This window comes from Misgurnus anguillicaudatus, chromosome 11 (genome assembly GCF_027580225.2).
Source record: "Misgurnus anguillicaudatus chromosome 11, ASM2758022v2, whole genome shotgun sequence".
NCBI classification, from domain to species: domain Eukaryota; kingdom Metazoa; phylum Chordata; class Actinopteri; order Cypriniformes; family Cobitidae; genus Misgurnus; species Misgurnus anguillicaudatus.
The window spans coordinates 34,132,783-34,157,493 of record NC_073347.2 but is presented as its reverse complement, the minus strand read 5'-3'; the positions used below and the strand labels follow the sequence as shown (position 1 = coordinate 34,157,493).

Genomic DNA, 24,711 nt, shown 5'->3' with positions numbered 1-24,711 from the left:
TGCAAGCACATGAAAAAATAGGTCAATGAAATTTGGCTCCCCTTGTGATGTCAGAAGGGGATCTTATTATAATAATACCACCCCTTAATCTGCACTATCCAACCACGGCACTGACATTTAGTGCAGAGAAAAAAAAGAGAAAATCATTGACAGCACAATTGAGTTTCAATTTCAACAAACCACCATCATGGCAATCAGTGTTTGCATTTCATAAACTTATTTGCATTTAAAAGGACACACCCAAAAATTGCAATTTTAACATGCTATGATAAATTATCTATCCTATTTTTAAGCTTAAACTTCACTTTTTACTCTTTTTTTGACACCTAGACTACGTTTACATTTCAACCTCTCCGTTTTCAAAACCAACTTTGTGCAAACATGTCAGTTTTCAGAAAAGTGTTAATTGACACATACGTATATATATATCCCGTCAAGAGCATGCCAAACCTCTAGGTGGCAGTGTAACGAGAAGCTCAAGCCCACGTAAGCCAATCATAAACCCGAAAACAGCAACGAATCACTTCCTGTTCCTCTTTTGAACAAGATCACACTTTTGGCGTAGGTGCGAGCGCTGGCGCATACTGTGACATTGGCTGCCGAAACATCGGTTTGTCTCAATTTACATGCAACCGTGCAACCGAAGATTTTCCAAATTTACACTCTGGCCGGAGTTTTTAAAATGAGTCGGTTTCAAAGGCGAGTTCTCCGTTTGAGTGTAAACGAAGGGTGCAAATGAAGGGAAATGTCTAACCATAAATAAGGCCTTAAAAAGGTCTTGTGAAATGTCCCCTTAAACTTATACATTAAGATCAAAGTCTTGTCATAGAACTGGTGAAATAATTGTACAGTTTGCACATTCACATGTTCATTTAATGATCTATACAGTAATCCAAGAGTTTGTTGTGGAAATAAAACCAAACAACACACAAAAAAAAAACAAGCAAAAAAAATCTGCCAACGGGGTAAGCAAATTTTTCCTGAAAGTTCTTGAATTTAGTGTTTAAGAAAAATGTTCAATTTTTTTTGCTTTTTTGCTTGTTTTATGCACAAAATCACTTAAATCACTCAAGAAAAAGCATTTTAATTGAAGAATTTTTAGATATTTTTACTGAAAACAAGACAAAAATACTAAGACATTTTTTTCTTGAAAATCATTTTTTGTGAGATCATGTTGGCCAATCAGAGCAGAGCTTAACATTATTATTCATGACCCTTCAAATAAGGTAATAATAGACCATTTCATTCTGGGACAAATCTGTAAATGGACATGTACAACCGTCTCTGGATAATTTTTGCACTTATTAAAGCCACACACCTTCTATGTAGATTTAACAGATTATTTCAATGAATTCTTTGGCACCTTTAACATCATTAGTGTCATGAGTATTTTTTTCCTACTAAGTCAGTGGTGCTTCTGTTTCCTGCTTCATTTCAAATATCATTCTTTGTGTTCAGCAGACCAAAAATTGTATAGAGGTTACAAACCTGACAACTTGGGTAAAGATGACAAAATGTCATATTTGTGTTAAGTGTCCCTTTAACGTCATTAGTGCTCATAACAGCATATAACATACAGAATATCACAGTTAATGTCAGTTGTCTTCATAACACCGGATCACATTATTGTTCTGTGCTCGGTCATCTCATCAATGTCATTCATAACGCAGCCGCGTGACGTCTCGTGCGCTTCCAGAAGCAACTTTCATTCATTTCTCCTGATGTGGATGCGCGTGAGAGAAGTGCGTGCCGTGGAGATCTTAGCCATACTGACACACTGAACTACAATCAGTACTCGACTGTCCTGCTTTCGTTTGTGAATCGGGTCACTGATCAACAGGAGATTCTGTCATCATGTTTTTAACTTAGAAAAATGAATTCTGCTAACGAAACATCGACTGAGACTCATCTGGAGAACTACAATTATACTTTCACCGAGGGAACTTACACACTCTTGACATTTACTATCGGATCTATCGGCGTCCTGGGATTCTGTAATAATATAATCGTCATTATTCTTTACTACAGATTCAAGAGACTACGAACACCAACTAATCTACTGATAGTGAATATAAGTCTAAGTGATCTGCTGGTGTCCGTCATCGGGATTAATTTCACATTCGTCTCGTGCGTCAAGAGAAGATGGATTTTTAATTCTGCCACGTGTGTTTGGGATGGATTCAGCAACAGTTTATTCGGTGAGGTTTCTTTTACGTAAAAATACTAATACTGTAATTAAGTACATACTAGTAAAGTACACTGTAAAAAAATGTAGTTATCCAGCTGTTTGTCAGTAACTTACTGTAGATTTAAATTGATGTTATTTACTGGCAACAGATTGTTTAAAGTTAAATTAACATTAAACAACAAGTATTTGTATTTACAGAATAAAACTATAAATAACAGCCTTATACAAGGCATTCTGGAAACCATAAATCCCCATCAACCTTTTTATTTTTTTCTTCAGATTTTGGTTTCCAGAATTCTTTGCATGAGGCTATTATTTTAGACTTGTTGATGTTTAATGTTTGTTCAACTTTAAACAAACTGTTGCCAGTAAATAACATCAATTTAAATCTACAGTAAATTACTGCCAAACAGCTGCCACACTGTTAAAAATTGCTGTAATTAAGCAGCTGTTTGCCAGTAACTTACTGTAGAAGATAAACACTGAAAATGTTTCATGTTCATTTAACTTTGAACAAACTGTTGCCAGTGAATAACATAAATGTAAAATATACAGTAAGTTACTGGCAACCAGCTGCCAGTACTGTAATTTCTACAGAAATCTTTAACAGTGTAGTAAATTCCTAATATAAGCTTTTAGTGATTTTTTTACTTTACCATAGTAAATATTAAAGTATAGTAAAGTATTTACTGCACTATATATGTAGTTAATACTGCCAAATACTATAGTGTATTATAGTAGACTAATTACTAGACTTTGTTAATGTATACTGCATTTTACTACAATTTACTATATTTAATACTAACAGCATTTCTTTATATGGGTTTAGATATCATGTATGTATTCAAATTGATCTATAAACGCTTTAGGTTTTCATACAAAATTACTTAAAGTTTAAAATGTATTTACATTTTAAGTGAGCAATGTGTGAATTCAAAGAAAAAATGTTACTGGTTGTCTTTCTTACATCAAGAATGATGTTTTATCGACTTTTTCTCATATGTTTTTCTAAAAATTCAAAATATTGTTCAAAATTGTTGAAAAATAAATTTATATTCTACTGCTCAGATCATTCATATAGAAATTGTGCATTTTATTTGGAGGCTTTGGCAAATCCGATCATTGTTAAGATTTCTTCTGCACTGTAAAAAAAGTCCGTAAAAATTTCAATGTTATTGCGGCTGGGTTGCCGGTGATTTGCCGTGGATTTACATTTGTGTTGTTTGCTGGCAGGGGTTTGTTCAAAGTTGAATGGATTTAGAATATTGACAGGTCTTTGTCTTTACAGAGTGAAACTGTACAATAACAGCCTCATGCAAAGCATTCTGGGTACCAGAAATCATCATCAACCTTTTTCTGTTTTTTGCTTCAGATTTTGTTTCCCAGAATGTTTTGCTTGATGCTGTTTTTTGGTTTTACTCTGTAGAGACAAAGACTTGTGAGTGTTGAGTGTTCATTTGGCTTTGAACAAAATGTTGCCAGTGGATGGCATGGGTTTGGGTCTGCGGTGGATTGCCGGCAACTCAGCTGCAATTTCTACGGATTTTTTTTACAGTGTGAATCTTAAAGGAAAACACCACCGTTTTTCAATATTTTACTATATTCTTATACATCAACTTAGATTAATTAATACATACATTTTTTTCAATGCGTACACTTTTAATCTTGTTTGGTGGCTTCAAAATTCATCTCTGTTTGGATCCTAAGGAATGAATGGGGCTAAGCTAAATGCTAAGACATTCACGAGGCGCTGTACAAAAGATTAAAAGTGCACGCATTGAATAAAGATAGGTATGAATTCGTCTAAGTTGAGGTAAGAACATAGTAAAATATTGAAAAACTGTGGTGTTTTTCTTTAAATGGGATTATGGACGTGTTTTCTTAAAACACGAGAGGCAGGAGACCAAAGCAAAAGTCTTAGTTTGTTGAGAAACAATCAATATATTAAATATCTAATTTGTGTTTCCTTTGGGAAATGATTTCATGTGATCAATATCTTATTGTTTCTAATGGCAAATGAATTTAGGTTATTTAAAGACCCATATGCTTTAGATGCATGTTAAATAAATCATGTTTACTGGTTTTCAAATGATTTATATCAGACTGACACAGGTTCACAGTGATACAAACATTTATGCCATATTATTTCAACAACTTTACACCTAAAGGCAAAAAGAAGTAAACAGCCCCAGGTGTAAGCCGCTGACACATTTACTAAAAAATACCCATCTGGCACAGATAAACTCAGTCAGCCAGTTAATGATGCTTAAATGGACCAGAACTATCCAGAGGAACAGATGAAATGAGATGATTTAACCTTTGAAATGCACCATAATCACAATCATCAAGAAAGATTTTGGTATTGCACTGTAAAAAAAATGCTGTAGTTATGCAGCTGTTTGCCAGTAACTTACTGTAGATATAAATTGATGTTATTTACTGGCAACAGATTGTTTAAAGTTAAATGAACATTAAACAACAAGTATATGTATTTACAGAATAAAACTATAAATAACAGCCTAATACAAAGCATTCTGAAAACCATAAATCCCCAGCAACCTTTTTATTTTTTTCTTCAGATTTTAATGCTTTGCATGATGTTGTGTTTTTATAGTTTTATTCTGTAAAGATAAAGACTTGTTGATGTTTAATGTTCGTTTAACTTTAAACAAACTGTTGCCAGTAAATAACATCAATTTAAATCTACAGTAAATTACTGCCAAACAGCTGCCACACTGTTAAAAATTGCTGTTATTAAGCAGCTGTTTGCCAGTAACTTATAGAAGATAAGGACTGAAAATGTTTCATGTTTTTTTAACTTTGAACTTTGTTGCCAGTGAATAACATAAATGTAAAATATACAGTAAGTTACTGGCAACCAGCTGTAATTTCTACACTAATCTTTAACAGTGTGTTTTTATAACTTTAAAATGTTCTGATTACAAATCTTGTGGCTTAAAAACAACAAAAAAATCTGCCATGAACTAAAAATGTATGACATTAAATAGGTCAGGTTGTATGAGACAAAAGGTTTGTGTTAAAAACTCTTTTAAAGTTTTTTTTCACCTTTAATTTTTTTTTCTTTTTCAATAAAAAATGTTTTCCTCTCTTTTAAAAAAATCTTTCAATTTTTAGGGCCCGAGCACACCGGGGTGTGAGGACCCTATTGTTCTTCAAGGAGTTATTATTAGGGCCCGAGCACACCAGGGTGCGAGGACCCTATTGTTTTTGCTCGGTTTATTATTATTATTATTATTATTATTATTATTATTATTATTAGGGCCCGAGCACACCAGGGTGTGAGGACCCTATTGTTTTTGCTCCGTTTATTATTATTATTATTATTATTCTTATTCTTCTTCTCCGAAATGGATCGCATTTTTGAGGGGCTAAACATACTCGAAAACTCATGAAAATTTGCACACGCGTCAGAAGTGGCGAAAATTTACATGTAGTATAGGCGTCAGAAGTGGGCGTCTAAAAATGGCTCGATAGCGCCACCTGCAAAATTTCAAGAGAACAGCCCCCCACTACGAAAAACATACAGATACGAAATTTGGTAGGATCATCTATCACCCCAAAACTTACAAAAAAGTCTCTTGAAGCTAAGCTCTAAACCCCACAGGAAGTCTGCCATTTTGAATTTTTGCTGTGATTTTTGTGCAAATTTTGTCATTTCCAGGCTTCGTACTTTAACGAACTCCTCCTACAGATTTTATCAGATCGTCATCATATTTGGTCAATCTGATCTAAAGGCCTTTGCGATGTTAAATTGCGGAGCTTTTGACTTTTCGTTGGAGGGTGTGTCCATGGCGGCCTGACAAAGTTCAGCGTTTTCGCCATGAAACAGGAAGTTGTTATAACTAAGGCATACAATGTCCAATCTGCCCCACACTTCACACGTTTGATAAGAGTCTTGACCTGAACACATTTCAATGCCAATATTCAGCTTCAGTCCTAGCGCCACCTAGAGGTAGCAGGAAATGCCTTGTTTTACGCTGTGATTTACTGCTCTTAGAGATTTAATAAAATCATCATCATATCTGGTCAGACTGACCTTAAGCCCTTTGCGATGATAAATTGTGAATATCTTGACTTTTCGTGGAAGGGCGTGTCCGTGGCAGCCTGGCAAAGTGTGATGTTTCGCCATGAAACAGGAAGCTGTTGTAATTCAGGCATACATTGTTTGATCTGCTCCAGACTTCACACATTTGTTAGGGGTCCCGGCCGGAACACATCAATATAACAATTAGCAGGTACAGTCATAGCGCCACCTGCTGCACACATGCGGTGTGGCACATTAACTTTCCTTTGAATATCCACCTATATTTTCCCACTTTAATTCGTATGCCCCTGGTTTACTGCTTTACTAATGCCATAGGGTAGCGGTGCACATGCGTGCGAGGGCCCTTCCATCGCTGCTTGCAGCTTTAATTAGGGCCCGAGCACACCGGGGTGTGAGGACCCTATTGTTTTTGCTCCGTTTATTATTATTATTATTATTATTTATTCTTCTTCTTCTCCAAAGTGAATCGCATTTTTGAGGGGCGAAACATGCTCGAAAACTCATGAAATTTTGCACACATGTCAGGAGTGGCGAAAATTTACATGTGGCATAGGCGCCAGAAGTGGGCGTGTAGAAATGGCTCGATAGCGCCACCTGCAAAATTTCAAGAGAACAGCCCCCCCACTACGAAAAACGTACAGATACGAAATTTGGTAGGATCATCTATCACCCCAAGACCTACAAAAAAGTCTCTTGGAGCGAAGCTCTAAACCCAACAGGAAGTCCGCCATTTTGAATTTTTGCCTTGATTTTTGTGCAAATTTGGTCATTTCCAGCCTTCATACTTTAACGAACTCCTCCTACAGATTTAATCCGATCATCGTCATATTTGGTCAATCTCATCTAAAGGCCTTTGCGATGTTAAATTGCGGAGATCTTGACTTTTCGTCAGAGGGTGTGTCCGTGGCGGCCTGACAAATTTCGGCATTTTCGCCATGAAACAGGAAGTGGCTCTAACTCAGGCATACAATGTCCAATCTGCCCCACGCTTCATACGTTTGATAAGGGTCTTGGCCTGAACACATTTCAATGCCAATATTCAACTTCACTCATAGCGCCACCTAGAGGTAGGAGGAAATACCATGTTTTATGCTCTGATTTACTGCTCTTAGAGATTTAATCAAATCATCATCATATTTGGTCTGACTGATGTTAAGCCCTTTTCCTTGATAAATTGCGAAGATCTTGACTTTTCGTTGAAGGGCGTGTCCGTGGCGGCCTGGCAAAGTGTGATGTTTCGCCATGAAACAGGAAGTTGTTATAACTCAGGCATACAATGTCCGATCTGCCCCTGACTTCACACGTTTGATAAGGGTCCAGGCCTGAACACATCAACATGGCATAATTCAGTAACACTCATAGCGCCACCTAGAGGCAGCAGGAAATACCATGTTTTACGCTGTGATTTACTGCTCTTAGATATTTAACCATATCAACATCATATTTCACCAGTGTAATCTCAAGACCTTGTGTGATGATAAAAAGCAACGACCTTGACTTTTCATTAAAGGGCGTGTCCGTGGCGGCCTCGCAAAGTATCGGTAAATGAATCGCATTTTTGACAGGCTAAACAAGCCCAAAAAGTCATAAAACGTTGCACACATGTCAGAAGTGGCGAAAATTTACATGTGGCATAGGCGCCAGAAGTGGGCGTGTAGAAATGGCTCGATAGCGCCACCTGCAAAATTTCAAGCGAACAGCCCCCCCGCTACGAAAAATGTACAGATACGAAATTTGGTAGGATCATCTATCACCCCAAGACCTACAAAAAAGTCTCTTGGAGCGAAGCTCTAAACCCCACAGGAAGTCAGCCATTTTGAATTTTTGCCTTGATTTTTGTGCAAATTTGGTCATTTCCAGGCTTCATACTGCAACAAACTCCTCCTACAGATTTAATCCGATCATCGTCATATTTGGTCGGTCTTATCTAAAGGCCTTTGCGATGCTAAATTGCAGAGATCTTGACTTTTCGTTGGAGGGTGTGTCCGTGGCGGGCTGCCAAATTTCTGCGTTTTCGCCATGAAACAGGAAGTGGCTCTAACTCAGGTATACAATGTCCAATCTGCCCCACGCTTCACATGTTTGATTAGGGTCTTGGCCTGAACACATTTCAATGCCAATATTCAGCTTCAGTCATAGCGCCACCTAGAGGTAGCAGGAAATACCATGTTTTACACTATGATTTACTGCTCTTAGAGATTTAATCAAATCATCATCATATTTGGTTAGATTGATGTAAAGCCCTCTGCGGTGATAAATTGTGAATATCTTGACTTTTCGTTGAAGGGCGTGTCCGTGGTGGCCTGGCAAAGTGTGATGTTTCGCCATGAAACAGGAAGCTGTTGTAATTCAGACATACATTGTTCGATCTGCCCCAGACTTCACATGTTTGATAAGGTTCTTGGCCTGAACACATTTCAATGCCAATATTCAGCTTCAGTCATAGCACCACCTGCTGCACACAGGCGGTGTGGCACATCAGTTTCCCTTTGAATATCCACCTGTATTTACCCACTTTAATTCATATCCCCCTGGTTCACTGCTTTACTAATGCCATAGGGTAGCGGTGCACATGCGTGCGAGGGCCCTTCCATCGCTGCTTGCAGCTTTAATTATTATTATTTTTCTTCTTCTTCTTCTTCTTCTCCGAAATGGATCGCGTTTTTGAGGGCCTAAACATACCCGAAAACTCATGAAAATTTGCACACGCGTCAGAAGTGGCGAAAATTTACATGTAATATAGGCGTCAGAAGTGGGCGTGTAGAAATGGCTCGATAGCGCCACCTGCAAAATTTCAAGAGAACAGCCCCCCCACTACGAAAAACGTACAGATACGAAATTTGGTAGGATCATCTAGCACCCCAAGACCTACAAAAAAGTCTCTTGGAGCTAAGCTCTAAACCCCACAGGAAGTCGGCCATTTTGAATTTTCTCTGTCATTTTTTGACATTTTCAAGCGTCGTACTTTAACGAACTCCTCCTAGCGATTTAATCCGATCATTATCATATTTGGTCTGTCTCATCTAAAGGCCTTTGCGATGCTAAATTGCGGAGATCTTGACTTTTCGTTGGAGGGTGTGTCCGTGGCGGCCTGACAAAATTCGGCATTTTCGCCATGAAACAGGAAGTTGTTATAACTAAGGCATACAATGTCCAATCTGCCCCACGCTTCACATGTTTGATAAGGGTCTTGACCTGAACACATTTTAATGCCAATATTCAGCTTCAGTCATAGCGCCACCTAGAGGTAGCAGGAAATGCCATGTTTTACGCTGTGATTTACTGCTCTTAGAGATTTAATCAAATCATCATAATATTTGGTCAGACTGATGTTAAGCCCTTTGCCGTAATAAATTGCAAAGATCTTGACTTTTCGTTGAAGGGCGTGTCCGTGGCAGCCTGGCAAAGTGTGATGTTTCACCATGAAACAGGAAGTTGTTGTAATTCAGACACACATTGTTCGATCTGCCCCAGACTTCACACGTTTGATAAGGGTCCCGGCCTGAACACGTCAATATAATAATAATCAGGTACAGTCATAGCGCCACCTGCTGCACACAAGAGGTGTGGCACATCAAAGTTCCTTTAAATATCCACCTATATTTACCCACTTAAATTTAAATCCCCATGGTTCAATGCTTTACTAAGGCCATAGGGTGGCGGTGCACATGTGTGCGAGGGCCCTTCCATCGCTGCTTGCAGCTTTAATTATTATTTATTCTTCTTCTTCTCCAAAGTGAATAGCATTTTTGAGGGGCGAAACATGCTCGAAAACTCATGAAATTTTGCACACATGTCAGAAGTGGCGAAAATTTACATGTGGTATAGGCGCTAAAAGTGGGCGTGTAGAAATGGCTCGATAGCGCCACCTGCAAAATTTCAAGAGAACAGCCCCCCCCGCTACGAAAAACGTACAGATACGAAATTTGGTAGGATCATCTATCACCCCAAGACCTACAAAAAAGTCTCTTGGAGCGAAGCTCTAAACCCAACAGGAAGTCCGCCATTTTGAATTTTTGCCTTGATTTTTGTGCAAATTTGGTCATTTCCAGGCTTCATACTTTAACGAACTCCTCCTACAGATTTAATCCGATCATCGTCATATTTGGTCAATCTCATCTAAAGGCCTTTGCGATGTTAAATTGCGGAGATCTTGACTTTTCGTCAGAGGGTGTGTCCGTGGCGGCCTGACAAATTTCTGCATTTTCGCCATGAAACAGGAAGTGGCTCTAACTCAGGCATACAATGTCCAATCTGCCCCACGCTTCATACGTTTGATAAGTGTCTTGGCCTGAACACATTTCAATGCCAATATTCAACTTCACTCATAGCGCCACCTAGAGGTAGGAGGAAATACCATGTTTTACGCTGTGATTTACTGCTCTTAGAGATTTAATCAAATCATCATCATATTTGGTCAGACTGATGTTAAGCCCTTTGCCGTGATAAATTGCGAAGATCTTGATTTTTCGTTGAAGGGCGTGTCCGTGGCAGCCTGGCAAAGTGTGATATTTCGCCATGAAACAGGAAGCTGTTGTAATTCAGACATACATAGTCCGATCTGCCCCCAACTTCACACGTTTCATAAGGGTCCCGGCCTGAACACATCAACATGGCATAATTCAGTATCAGTCATAGCGCCACCTAGAGGCAGCAGGAAATACCACCTTTTATGCTGTGACTTAGTGCTCTTAGAGATTTAACCATATCAACATCATATTTCATCAGTCTAATCTCAAGACCTTGTGTGATGATAAATAGCATCGACCTTGATTTTTCGTTAAAGGGCGTGTCCGTTGCGGCCTCGCAAAGTATCGCTAAATGAATCCCCTTTTTGACAGCCTAAACAAGCTCAAAAAGTCATGAAACATTGCACATGTGTCAAAAGTGGCGAATATTTTCATGTGATATAGGCTTCAGAACTTGGGGTGTTAAAATGGCTCTATAGCGCCACCTACAAAAATTCAATAGAGCAGCCCCCCCGCTACGTTAATCGCATAGATACGAAATGTGGTAGGATCATGTATCACCCCAAGACCTACAAAAAAGTCTCTTGGAGCAAAGCTCTAAACCCCACAGGAAGTCAGCCATTTTTAATTTTCTCTGTAATTTGAGTGCAAATTTTGCCATTTCTGGCCTTCGTATTTTAACAAACTCCTCCTATAAATTTAATCAGATAATCATCATATTTGGTGAGTGTCATCTAAAGGGCTTTGCAATGCTAAATTGCGGAGATCTTGACGTTTCAATGGAGGGTGTGTATGTGGCAGCTTGCCAAATTTCTGTGTTTCTCAATGAAACAGGAAGTTGTTCTAACTCAGGTTTAAAATGTCCAATCTGACCCACGCTTCACAAGTTTGATAATTGTCCTGTCCTGAACACATCAACATGGCAATATTCAGTAAAAGTTATAGCGCCACCTGCTGGAAGCAGGAAATGACATGTTTTACACTGGGATTAACTGCTCATTGAAATGTATTCAGATCATCATCATATTTGGTCAGTCTGAACTTAGGGACTTCACAATGATAAATTGTGAAGATCTTGACATTTCGTTAAAGGGGCGTGTCCGTTGTGGTCTGTCAAAGTTTGATTTTTCGCCATGAGAAAGCTGTTGTTACTCAGACATGCAATGTCCGACCTGTCACAGACATCATACGTTTGACAAGGGTCCTGGCCTCAACACATCAATGTTACAACAATCAATTACAATCATAGCGCCACCTGCTGCATAAAGGAGTAGTGGCACTTCAAAGTTCTTTTGAATATCCACCTATATTTATCCACGGAAATTTCAATCCCCCTGTTTTATTGCTTTACTAAGGCCATAGAGTGGCGGTGCACATGAGTGCGAGGGCCCTTCCATCGCTGCTTGCAGTTTTAATTATTATTTTTTTTCTTTTTCTCCGACTTCAGCGGGACTTTAGAGGGCCTAAACATACTCGAAAACTCATGAAATTTTGCACAGATGTCAAGAGTGATGAAAATTTACATGTGGTGTAGGCTTTAGAATTATGCGTTAGAAAATGGCTCTATAGCGCCACCTACAAATTTTCAACGAAGCAGCCCTCGGACTGTGTTTGACGTACAATTACGAAATTCGGTATGCGTCTGTAGCATGACAAGACCTACAAAAAAGTCTCTTGGAGCGAAGCCGTAAACCAAACAGGAAGTCAGCTATTCGGAGTTATTTTTGTGATTTGGGCGCAGTTTTTGTCATTTCCAGACGTCATACTTTAACTAACTCCTCCTACAGTTTTCGTCGGATCATCTTCATATTTGGTGAGTGTCATCTTAAGGCCTTTGTGATGCTAAATTGCGAAGGATTTGACTCTACGTAAAAATTTGTGTCGGTTCTGGCCCGACAAAGTTTGATGTTTTCCAATGAAACAGGAAGTTGCTGGAACTCATGCATACAATGTCCGATCTGTCCCAAATTTCACATTATTGCTAAGAGTCCTGACCTGAACACATCTACATAACAATTTTCATTTATAGCCATAGCGCCACCAGCTGGCAACCTGAAGGAACATGTTTTAGCGCCACTTTCAAATATTGAATGAAGCAGCCCTTGGACTGTGTTTAACTTACATGTACGAATTTCGGTATGCTCATGTATTATTACAAGCCAAACAAAAAAGTATCCTGGAGCAATGCCCTAAACCAAACAGGAAGTCAGCTATTTTGAATTATTTCTCAGATTTTGGCTCAGTTTTTCTCATTTCCAGCAGTCATACTTTAACTAACTCCTCCTACAGTTTTCGTCGGATCATCATCATATTTGGCGAGTCTCATCTTAAGGCCTTTGTGATGCTAAATTGCGAAGGATTTGATTCTATATTAAAATTTGTGTCTATTTCGGCCAGCCAAAGTTTGATGTTTCGCTATGAAACAGGTTGCTGGAACTCAGGCATACAGTGTCCGATCTGTCCCAAACTTCACATGATTGCTAAGATTCATGACCTGAACACATCTACATGTCAATAGTCACTTATGGTTATAGCGCCACCAGCTGGCAACAGGAAGTGACATGTTTACAATGATTATCCAATGTCTGATCTGTCCCAAACTTCACATGATTAATAAGAGTCCTGGACTGAACACATCTACATGTCAATAGTCACTTATGGTTATAGCGCCACCAGCTGGCAACAGGAAGTGACATGTTTACACTGATTATGCAATGTCCAATCTTTCCCTTACTTCACTTTATTAATAAGAGTCCTGGACTGAACACATCTACATGTCAATAGTCACTTATGGTTATAGCTCCACCAGCTGGCAACAGGAAGTGACATGTTTACACTGATTATGCAATGTCTGATCTTTCCCTTACCTCACATTATTAATAAGAGTCCTGGACTGAACACATCTACATGTCAATAGTCACTTATGGTTATAGCGCCACCAGCTGGCAACAGGAAGTGACATGTTTACACTGATTATGCAATGTCTGATCTTTCCCTTACTTCACATTATTAATAAGAGTCCTGGACTGAACACATCTACATGTCAATAGTCACTTATGGTTATAGCTCCACCAGCTGACAACAGGAAGTGACATGTTTACACTGATTATGCAATGTCTGATCTGTCCCAAACTTCACATGATTAATAAGAGTCCTGGACTGAATACATCTACATGTCAATAGTCACTTATGGTTATAGCGCCACCAGCTGACAACAGGAAGTGACATGTTTACACTGATTATGCAATGACCGATCTTTCCCTAACTTTACATGATTAATAAGAGTCCTGGACTGAACACATCTACATGTCAATAGTCACCAGTGTTGGGCAAGTTACTAAAAAATTAGTAATTCGTTACAGTTACTAATTACTTCTTTTAAAAGTAACTGAATTACTCTACCGGTTACTGTATATCAAAAGTAATTAGTTACTTAGAAAAGTAACTTTTAAGTTACTTTTATGTCTGCTTTTTAAATGTAAATATGAACAGTACTGAACAGTCAAACAGTAAAATGATATGGATGGGCTATTTTACACGTAAGACTCTAATATATCACATACTGTAGGAGCCTATTTTGCTTTAGATTCAACCTTTGAATATTTTTGTTAGAAATTATCTTAATATGTAAACTTAGTTTATTTATGTATATCATTTAGACCATTTAGACAAATATTCTGCATGTTTACAAAAATATAAAATGTGTTAAAATTGTGTAGTGTCTCTTTAAAAATTTGGAGACAATTGTGTCAACATGTCAAATTTTGTAAAATAAATTATAATTTTTCTGATTTCATATTTATTTTATTAAGTTAGAAACGTCTCCGCTGTGTCCTGCTGACAGGCACGATGCGCGTGCAGCAGATGAGGCAAATTATGGGTCCTCCGAAGGTTAGACCGTCTCATTTCAGTTCTCTTCGCGAACTTCTGAGCGCCTTGAATGGCCGAGTGCTCACCTTTTATTGCATGCTTAGTAGGGTGCAGCCCTTGAATTGGAACACAGCTTGTGAAGCTTGCCGCAGGGACTGCGCTCTTTGGTCATATATTGTTTGTTTTCTGTTGGATTTAAATGATACACAGGATTAAAGGAAGATATTTATTCAGAAAACGGAGTAGGCTACGTGGATTGTTTTGTCGGACGGACACAGAGCGAGTGGATTGTTTTGTCAGACGGACACAGAGCGAGTGGATTTTTTGTTCGGATACGGAGAGACTGAAACTAAAACTAAAAGCGAGCTCACACATACTATGGAGTTTTAACACGGGTGTACAGCGCAGTGTGAATATTTTAGTGGAAACAACAATCGCGGATCGTTCTCTTCCATGAAGCCGATGTAAACATCTAAGAATATATGAACATTTCTTAGATTTATTACCTTTGTGGACTACAAATGCAAGTTGATGTCATACTGCGATTGCTTGGTGAAGATAATTTACAAACATGAGACCGGATGGATTATGACTTGCGCACAATTTTTAAACAAAGGTATGTTGTCCCGTTTAGATTTTTCATGTTCATTCTATATGCACTGTCAGCTATGATGAAGTGTAATTAATCATTGCGCCGCCAACTACGGTCCTGCGACGTCAGATATGTCTTGTCTATTTTTTACAAAATAGAGTAACGCGAGTAACGAACTCATTTAAATTTCAGTAATTGTAATTTCGTTACTTGATTTAAAAAAATAGTGGAGTTACAGTAACGCGTTACTCCCATCACTGATAGTCACTTATGATGCCAATAGTCAGTTACGGTCATAGCACCACCAGCTGGTAACAGGAAGTAACATGTTTACAATGATAATGCAATGTCGGATTTGTCCCAAACTTCACATGATTGATAAGAGTCCTGGACAGAACACATCTACGTGCCAATATTTACATGTAGTCACTCATACTCACACACACTCGCTCACTCACTCTCTCTCTCTCTCTTTCTCATGCTATCTTACACGATGCTACCTCGCTGTCATTTGTAATTAGCAACAGGAAATGTGGCACATTATACTACACTTTCAAATGGTTCACCTATGTTTACATGCTTAAATGCCTATTTACTACTGTTCCCTTTAATTCTTATGCCACGGCGTGGCGGTGTCAGGTGTGCGAGGGCCCTTCCATCACTGCTTGCAGTTTTAATTTTTATTTTGTTTTTAAATATTTTTTTCTTCAAAAGACACACACAAGGGAAAAAAGCTTGCTAGCTAACAATAAGCATGCAACACCAACTTTTGCAGAGAGTTTGTTCTTTCATTTGATATATTGTATGTTTTTATATTTACAAAAGAAAATTTTCTGAAAGGCTGGCAAAAACGCTGGCGGGGAAAGGGTTAAATAATCACACATATTATCCAAATAGAAAGCGTTTAAAGCACAAGATTTTATTCTTCTGGTGACGCCTGGTGCCCAAAGTTGGTATTGTTGGAAAAATTGCCAGAAAAAAAATTGCCAAAAAAATACAAATTTTGAAAAAGAAAAAATGATTATGGAAAAACCCTTTTGAAAGAGAAAAAACATTTTTGGATAAAGGAAGGAAAAACATTTGAAAGAGGAAAACTTTTTATTTTTTTAGAAAATGAAATGACTTTACACTGACTTTAACTTAGTTTGATGAATTAAAACTAGGGATGCATAACGATTAATCGTGATTAATCTATAGCAGAATAAAAGTTTTTGTTTACATCATATATTTGTGTGAACTGTGTATAATAACTTTGTATAGATAAATGCACACACATGCATGGATATGTTTAAGAAATGTTTACATGTGGATATACATTTGTATATTTATGTATAATTTATATTATATTTAAATACTTAATATATAAATATTTTTTCTTCTTAAAATTACATGCATGTGTGCATATTTATATATACACATAATTTTTATACACAGTTCACACACTTATATGATGTAAACAAAAACTTTAATTCTGCTATAGATTAATCGCGATTAATCATTAAGCATCCCTAATTAAAACAAACGTTGTGACTTTGAATTCATCACATAATTTTTTCCAGTTTTCTTTTCCATCCCTCAAGGTATCGTGTCTATCATGACTCTCTCCGGCCTGGCGTATGAACGCTACATCCGTGTGGTTCATGCCAAGGTCATTGACTTCCCTTGGGCCTGGAGGGCCATCACACACATCTGGCTGTACTCTTTAGCCTGGACCGGTGCTCCTCTCCTGGGGTGGAACCGTTACACGTTGGAGGTGCATCAGCTGGGCTGCTCTCTCGACTGGGCTTCCAAAGATCCCAATGACGCCTCCTTTATTCTCTTCTTTCTTCTTGGATGTTTCTTCGTCCCTGTGGGTGTCATGGCCTACTGTTATGGAAACATCTTGTATACAGTAAGAATGGTAAGATGATTTTATTAAAAGCTTAATATACTTTTGCATTTTTCAGGAGTCTTATCTTAGTATGTCAGTTGTATCTGCAGCAACTTTTTCCAAAATCAAGTTAGCTACTTAACTAAACAGCATGTTAATATATCATGGGTAAGTGAATTTTCTTTTTTAAGATAAAATCCTACTACACATTTAAGATCTCAAAATGTCTTCCCAACTCAAATAATAAGACCATTTACTGGAACTGAGCGGTGAAAATATCCCAGATATATTCATTCGTGACTGCATATATTTCCATGTTGATGGCTTTACTAACATTTACTGTATAAGCGGGCTTAAGGGGATCAAATGTAGTCATTTAAACATTTGGGATTGGATAAATTGTAACCTTTTAGGCGGAGGTAGCAAAATTATACACCACTGTTTATGCCAAATATTTGGCAAATGCACATGTCTCTCATAGGTAAACTAATCCTGTGCATGAGATCATCCAAGATGCACTTTAAAGCAACCCAAAATATAATGACACATTTTACCAGCCTGGCTAAGGGCTTCTCAATTATTTTTACTTTCAAAAGCTTTTTTGGGCTGGGTCACATCATTTGTATGTTGCACATAATTATTTTCCCTGTAATCATCCTCTCTTGTTCTTTTACAAACATGATTTAATAGTGCAGAGGGTTACGCTCTGCTGTATGAGGGAACATTTTAACTCAAAGCCTTTTGTCTGAAGGTGCCTTCTGTAAATAAATTGAGACGTGATTGTGCACATAAATAGCTTGCCGTTTTTATCAGCACGGTTTCAGTGCATGACATTTCATTGAGCGTACCGCCCAGCTGGGAGAGAGCAGACATGTTGGGATAATATTTCAGACTGGTGGTAAAACTGTAGTAAAAATGCTCTGTCTGTAATTGAATATGTGAGAAATGGAAGGTTAAGCACTCAAAAGTTATTCCTTGTTAAAATAATTTACTCATACAGTCGGTTCCTAAAAGGTCTTTTGTCGGGCTGCATGGTTTTTATAAAAAAAAATTAAAGTTCATGTAAAGTGATATTAAATATGTTTGTTACACCACCAAAAAATGTGTTATTACAGCCTGGTCTCACTGTTAATAGTATTTTTGTACGATTAAATAGATGCTGAAGTGTACAATGTAAACGTATTTGCAACATAATCATACACTGTAAAAAACAATTTTCTGCCTTAAAATTTTTTGTTAAATCAATTCAGATTTCAACAGAGATGAGTTGTCACAACTTATAAAATATAGTTGAGAAAACTCACCTGTAGATATAACAACTAATTTCTAGTCAAGATTAATAATTGTAAGTTGAAATAACTTGTAAATCCGAGTTGATTCAACAAATTTTTTTAAGGCAGAAAAGTATTTTTTAAATTGTAGAATTATTATGTTTTTACAAAAAGTAAAAAATTAACACATCTTTCATACCATAAAGATTGCTGTATAATTTTCCTTTAACTATGTTACTGATAACGTTACCACCCTACCCTAAACCCCCAAAAAATGTATACCAAAATAATATATTCTTTATATTATGCAACGTACGTACATAACAATATAGCATTTTTAAACATATTTTAAGCCACTAATACAGTCCTAACCGAAACAGTTTGTTAAAATCATGTACTGTTACTTAGAAATAAAAAACATAACAGACAGACAAGTATAAGCACAATAACTTATTTATTGCACAATTTCAAAAGCAGTACCAATAGATAAAATGAGGATGTGCTGCAGCCGTGGTGCTCTCAAGAGTATATGAGGTACAGAAAAGTATTAAAGTTATGAATCCATGATAAAGTTAATCCATCTTCTCTCTGTCAAGGTGTGCATTTCAAATTTTAAAAGTACATCGACTGAAAGACGGCAATTTCACAAATCTGTGACGTAGCAAACACAAGAGCCAATAAGCGTTTGATATCACTGCCGTAAAGCAATGTGTTGTAAAGCTTTTTGAGGCGCAATATTTGAATTAATAGCAAACGCGAGATTTGACATTTAGGGTCGTTCGTTCAAAATTGCTGGATATAGGGCTAAAATTGGATCTATTCCTCATAATCGTATTTATTTTAAAGATGTGGATTACAGTGAATCTTTTGTGAATTTATGTTGTGTTTTGGTGTGATGATTATTGCATGAGAAGACTGCTGTCACATACGTGTGTGTGGTAAGAAGAAGAAGACAAGTAGTTTCCAAATAACATATAAACTTTACTTTCAAAAGCAGGATGAATTCACAAGACAGCATGAACACACTTTGCTAACTAACACAACTGAGACCGGACAAGGAAGACTGAAACAAGCACAACTTAAATAGGGCTCTAAACTAGATAATTAATGATAAACAGGTGTTGACAATTAGACAGATGAACAGAGGATGATAACTAACTAACAGAGGATAACTAATCTAGGAAGGTGAAACTCAAAACATGCAATGGACACAGATAGGAACGTGACAACTGCATAGGAGAAAATGCCTTTTGTGTGTCATAGCAAACAAACTAAATATTATAAAATGGTTAAATGATCACAGACATGTTATTAATTTTAAAGTTTTAAAGTGTAGTCTTATTTAACATGTAATTCTGTGAAAGTCATGAACATTTCATGAGGTCAATAAGTAAACTGTCTTAAATAAATAAGTCCGAAAATACGACTGAAAACATGTCATCAACATGAGTAAGAAACACCAATGCCTGCGAAATTAATATTTATGAATAGGAACACGTACAAATCTCTATGTCTGGAAAGCTGTAAGTACGTAAATAATTAACGTATTAGTCCTGTCAACACAACAATATTATACATTTCAGTGTGTATTAAAACGTAAATGTACGTGGGGCCCCGTCTCACGAAATTTCGTTATATAGTCACGTAAATTTTTGATTCTTTTTTTGTGATATTATTACGAATTTCCGCGTTTTTTTGTGATCGTATAACGAACTCCTGTTTCGCGTGTCTACTGTCTGCGCTGAAACCACGCCCCCTTGAGGGAAAGTTTAAGGAACGGCTTGTTCCCCTGCAGAACACTAACACACACACACACACATACCCTAAACCTTTCTGTATTTTCAATTGAAGCATTTACAACGGGCTCTGAAAATCGTTCACCCGCTATTGTGACTCAGTTACTTGTAATGTGATCTGCGCCCTCTCAGATATTCTCTGTAACACTAATCCCATCTATACACATCCTAATGATTATTCAAACAAACCTATGAATGAATAATTGAATCTGCAAACAGATTACTGAATCGGTAAATCAATACAGGTGATTGTGTATGTGTGTGTGTGGTTCCATTAGGACATGTACTGTCCTAGTGACAGCTTTTGTACCATTTTTCTGAAAGTGTGTCAGCAAATGAGAACTTAAAGGGATAATTCAGTCAAAAATGAAATCACCGCATGATTTACTCACCCTCAAGCCATCCTCGATGTATATGATATATTTTTTTCAGACGAACACAATCAGAGTTATTTTAGAAAATGCTCTGGCTGTTCCAAGCTTTATAATGGTAGTAAATGGTGCTTCTGATTTGAAACCCCCAAAAGTCCATCCACTCTTTATAGAAGTAATCCACAAGGCTCCAAGGGGTTAATTAAAACCTTTTGAGAGCCATCAATGTGATTTTGTATGAAAAATAGCCATATTACAAACTTCACAAACTAAAATATCTAGAGACGTAGTAGAGATGAGACGACAGAGATGCTAAGTCATACGCTGGAAACATCATTTCATCGTTTTATTTTTGGGTGAACCATCCCTTTAAATTGATGCACAGCATGTGGACATCAACTTCTGGCTATAATAATAATAATGGCCATTACATAAGGTTTAGAAAGTCATCTTTACAGTTAAGTCAACTTTAGCAAAAATAATTACAAGCAGAAGCGTTGAGTTCACAACAACACAACCGCATCAGCGTGTGCTGACCCAATTTTGTTTTTGTCAATTTCAGAGCTACTCAGTGAGACTCAGCACATTTTACTGCCGTCCTTGAACAGCTGCTGTGTAATGATAATGAGCGAATCCATTAATCAGAGCCAATATTGAGTTTAATTAAACAGAAAGTGTAATTGCTTTAAAGGGCATGATGCTTTTAAAGGGATATTACAGGAAATCATTCGTATAATCTGGGATATGACCGCGTAATGAATGGAAATATACGGTCTTTGGTCATGTGCAACACTTATTAAAAGAATTTTGGAGCGCCACATGAATATGTCGTGAAGAATGCAATCCCATAATGCACTGGGATAAACTCACTGGAATAATTTAGTAGTAAAATTTCCATATACGCTTGACAAAGGAACAGTTTCATTTTAGTCTGAACGATGTAGAAGGATTTAAAACCTTGTGAACCGGTTAACCGAACGGTTTATTGTTCACACAAACATTTTTGCATTTAGTGCATACGGCAGATGCATTTATTCAGTGCTTTACTCAAGCTACACAGTGTGTGTTCCTCTGGATCTAACCTATGACCTTTGTGGTGCTAATGCAATGTCGTACCAGTTGAGCTACAGGAACATGATGGCTACTTCCGAAACTGAAGGCAGTTGATGTGTTGCCTCGCTGCCTCATGAGGCAATGACTCAAGCCGCATTAGCAGTGACCAGCATTAGCAAAGCGATGCAATCTCATTGATTTCAATGAAAGCTTGGCTGCATCCGGCGACACGAGCGAAAATGACCGTTGGCAACCGGATGGGCGTATCCAGTCGCACAACAAAGTTGGGAAAAGCTTAACTTTATGCAAACTTTCTGGAGCGACTACCAATAAGAACCAACAACATGATCTCACAAATTTCCGTGGTATAGTCACGGAATATTTTGCTCATTTATCTGTGTCATTGTCACGGATCTCCACATTTTTCCGTGTCCGTACCACGGACTTTCTTTTCGGTGTCAGTTTCATGTGTTGGTTACTCAATTGTTTTCCCTATTTTTAAACCATTGTCGTGTGCACTGTAAAACCTAAAAGTTAACTCAACTCAAACCATTTAAGTAAACCGGTTGCATTAAACGTTGCATTAAACCATTTAAGTTTTAAAACACATACATTTGAGTACTGTGAACAAATTGAGTCATATGCCATTATGCACTAATATTTAAGTTCACACTACTTAAATATAAGTGTATAATTGCACATGACTCAAGTTCACAGTACTCAAATTTATGTGTTTTAAAACTGAAATGGTTTAAGACAATCGGTTTCCATAAATGGTTTGAGTTAATTTATTAGGTTTAACAGTGTGGGTTTGGGGTTAGATTTGAGGTTTGGGTTAGGATGTCCCTTTAACTATTGGTTTATACAATTTTTTCCGGATCTTTAAACAATTGTCGCCTGACGTTAGGGTTAGAGTTGGGTTGTCATTCTAATTATCGTTTATACTATTTTTTTCCAGATTTTTAAACAATTGTCATCTGACGTTAGGGTTAGAGTTGGGTTAGGATGACATTTTATGTAAGAGAAAGTCGTTCTAACCCCAAACCCATGTGAAAATGGTACGAAAATAGGAAAAACAATTAAGTAAACCAATACGTGAACCTGACATGGAAAAGAAAGTCCATGGTACGGACCAGTGATGCACAGGTCAATGTATAAACAACCTGCTCCCGACCGACGTTTTCAACTAACTCAGACCACTAAAAAATAAAAAATAAATATTGTACCCGACCCGCTCCCTGGCCCGCATTTTTGAAAAGTAGTAATTGTTTAAAATAGTTAATTGGCATCTTTATTTTAAACGACCCGTCCGACCGCGACCCGAATATCATTACAAATATTTTTATAATGCATTTGGACAGCCTTCATAGGCAGCGTAATTATATTTTGTTTGAAGTATAAACAGAGATCGCCTTTGTGATAACTTATCCCATATTTGAAAACTATAATACTAATTTCTTGCTAGAAATGCGATCAAAAGGTGTAAAAAGTTAAAAATTTACACTAAATTTGTGCTCCAGCCGCTTTGTTGGTCGGCATTTAATTTTTTCTAACTCAACCCGGCTCAACCAATCAAATTCCAAAGGATTTCGGACAAAGCCGATTTTATGTTTTACGTCTTCTGTGACGCATTTCACAGCATCTCCTCTGTTTTCCTCTACAGCTTCGCTCTGTTCAGGACCTGCAGACGGTTCAGACGATTAAGATTCTGCGGTATGAGAAGAAAGTGGCAGTGATGTTCCTGATGATGATTTCTTGTTTTCTGGTGTGCTGGACGCCCTACGCTGTGGTCTCAATGTTGGAGGCATTCGGCAAGAAAAGTGTTGTCTCTCCTACGGTGGCCATCATTCCATCCCTCTTCGCCAAATCCAGCACCGCGTACAATCCCCTCATCTATGCTTTCATGAGCAGAAAGGTCAGGATGTGTCGTTGGTAGTCAATGTTAAGCAAATGTTTAGCTGTGTTTTATTTTAAAACTTTTTTTGCATTTTAAGTGACACAATATAGTTTCATTACTTTTACTTGACATTACATTATGAATGTGGAGTTATTTTCTATGGACTGAATGCAAATATCATTGAGGCGTATCTCCTTTTTCTGGTCAGTTTCGTAGGTGCATGTTGCAGCTGTTGTGTTCACGGCTGGCCAGTCTGCAGCAAAGCATTAAGGAACGCCCCCTCGCCCGCATCGAACATCCTGTACGCCCTATAGTGATGTCACAGAGTCGAGCTGACCGGCCCAAAAAGAGGGTGACCTTTAGCTCGTCCTCCATCGTATTCATCATCACCAGCAATGAGGCTCATCCTCTGGACATCACATCTGAATACCATGACGTACCAGAAGTCAATGTAATTAAAGTCAGACCGCTTTGACCCTTCCTGCGTGTTGCGAATCAAGAATAGTGCTGATGTTTGCAGACATCACACTTATGCAAGATGTCCATTTTGTTATATGCATTTGATGTATTTATTGTTGCGTTTGCATATATCTGTTGTTGGTCTTTCATGGAAAGTACTTCTCTGAAACTTTAACCTTCATCGACATCACTGTGAGATAATCCACATCTAGATTGTAAACTCTGTGAGCAGAATACATTAGCTGGGGTGCTTAAGTAGATTAGGAACACAGGGTTAGTACAAGGACTCTCATAGGAGACAATGTTGTTCAATGTACCTCACCTGTTAGTTTGGTCCAGAACGCCCCCTGGAGGAAGACAACTTGTGTTTCATAAGAAAACTGTATGTGCCACATACTTACTTCGAAAGAGACACCTGGGCCTTAGTAAGAGACCAGTATATACTAGGCTTGGGACTGGGGTCTTTTGAACTGGACTAGTAAATGCACATTCACTCCCTCAAACGTGCCAGATAATTAAGACTGATTTGTCATTTGACTGGTACAGTATCTCACATTCATGGATTATGAGTCAGTGAGGATTTGTAGGTCAAATGAGAACGAGGATTATTCTGTGATTTTACATTACAATACAATACCACCAAGGACATTTTTTCCTTCTAAAGAAATAAAAGACTAAATGTTTTACTGTAAGAAGAGTACATACAACATCTGCTGTTACCAACTAATTTTATTATTCTGCAATATGTTGAATTGTAAATAGACAATACAAAAACACTAATATTTTAAATTAAAGAAATTATTTACAGT

The 24,711-nt window shown here is 37.6% G+C and overlaps 1 protein-coding gene across 2 annotated transcripts in view; it reads left to right on the top strand.

The window, feature by feature from the left end:
* The window catches only part of opn3 (opsin 3), a 29,821-nt gene extending 5,110 nt beyond the window's left edge, over positions 1-24,711 (top strand). Inside the window, exons 2-5 of one of the 2 annotated variants that reach the window (XM_055171244.2) lie at positions 2,029-2,198; positions 16,766-17,085; positions 23,210-23,461; positions 23,652-24,711. In XM_055171244.2, the coding sequence (XP_055027219.2) occupies positions 2,029-2,198; positions 16,766-17,085; positions 23,210-23,461; positions 23,652-23,918 (1,009 nt within the window). In that variant the 3' untranslated portion in view covers positions 23,919-24,711. Of the gene's footprint in view, positions 1-1,470; positions 2,199-16,765; positions 17,086-23,209; positions 23,462-23,651 lie in introns of those variants that run through there. The other variant, XM_055171243.2, reaches the window with a different exon arrangement.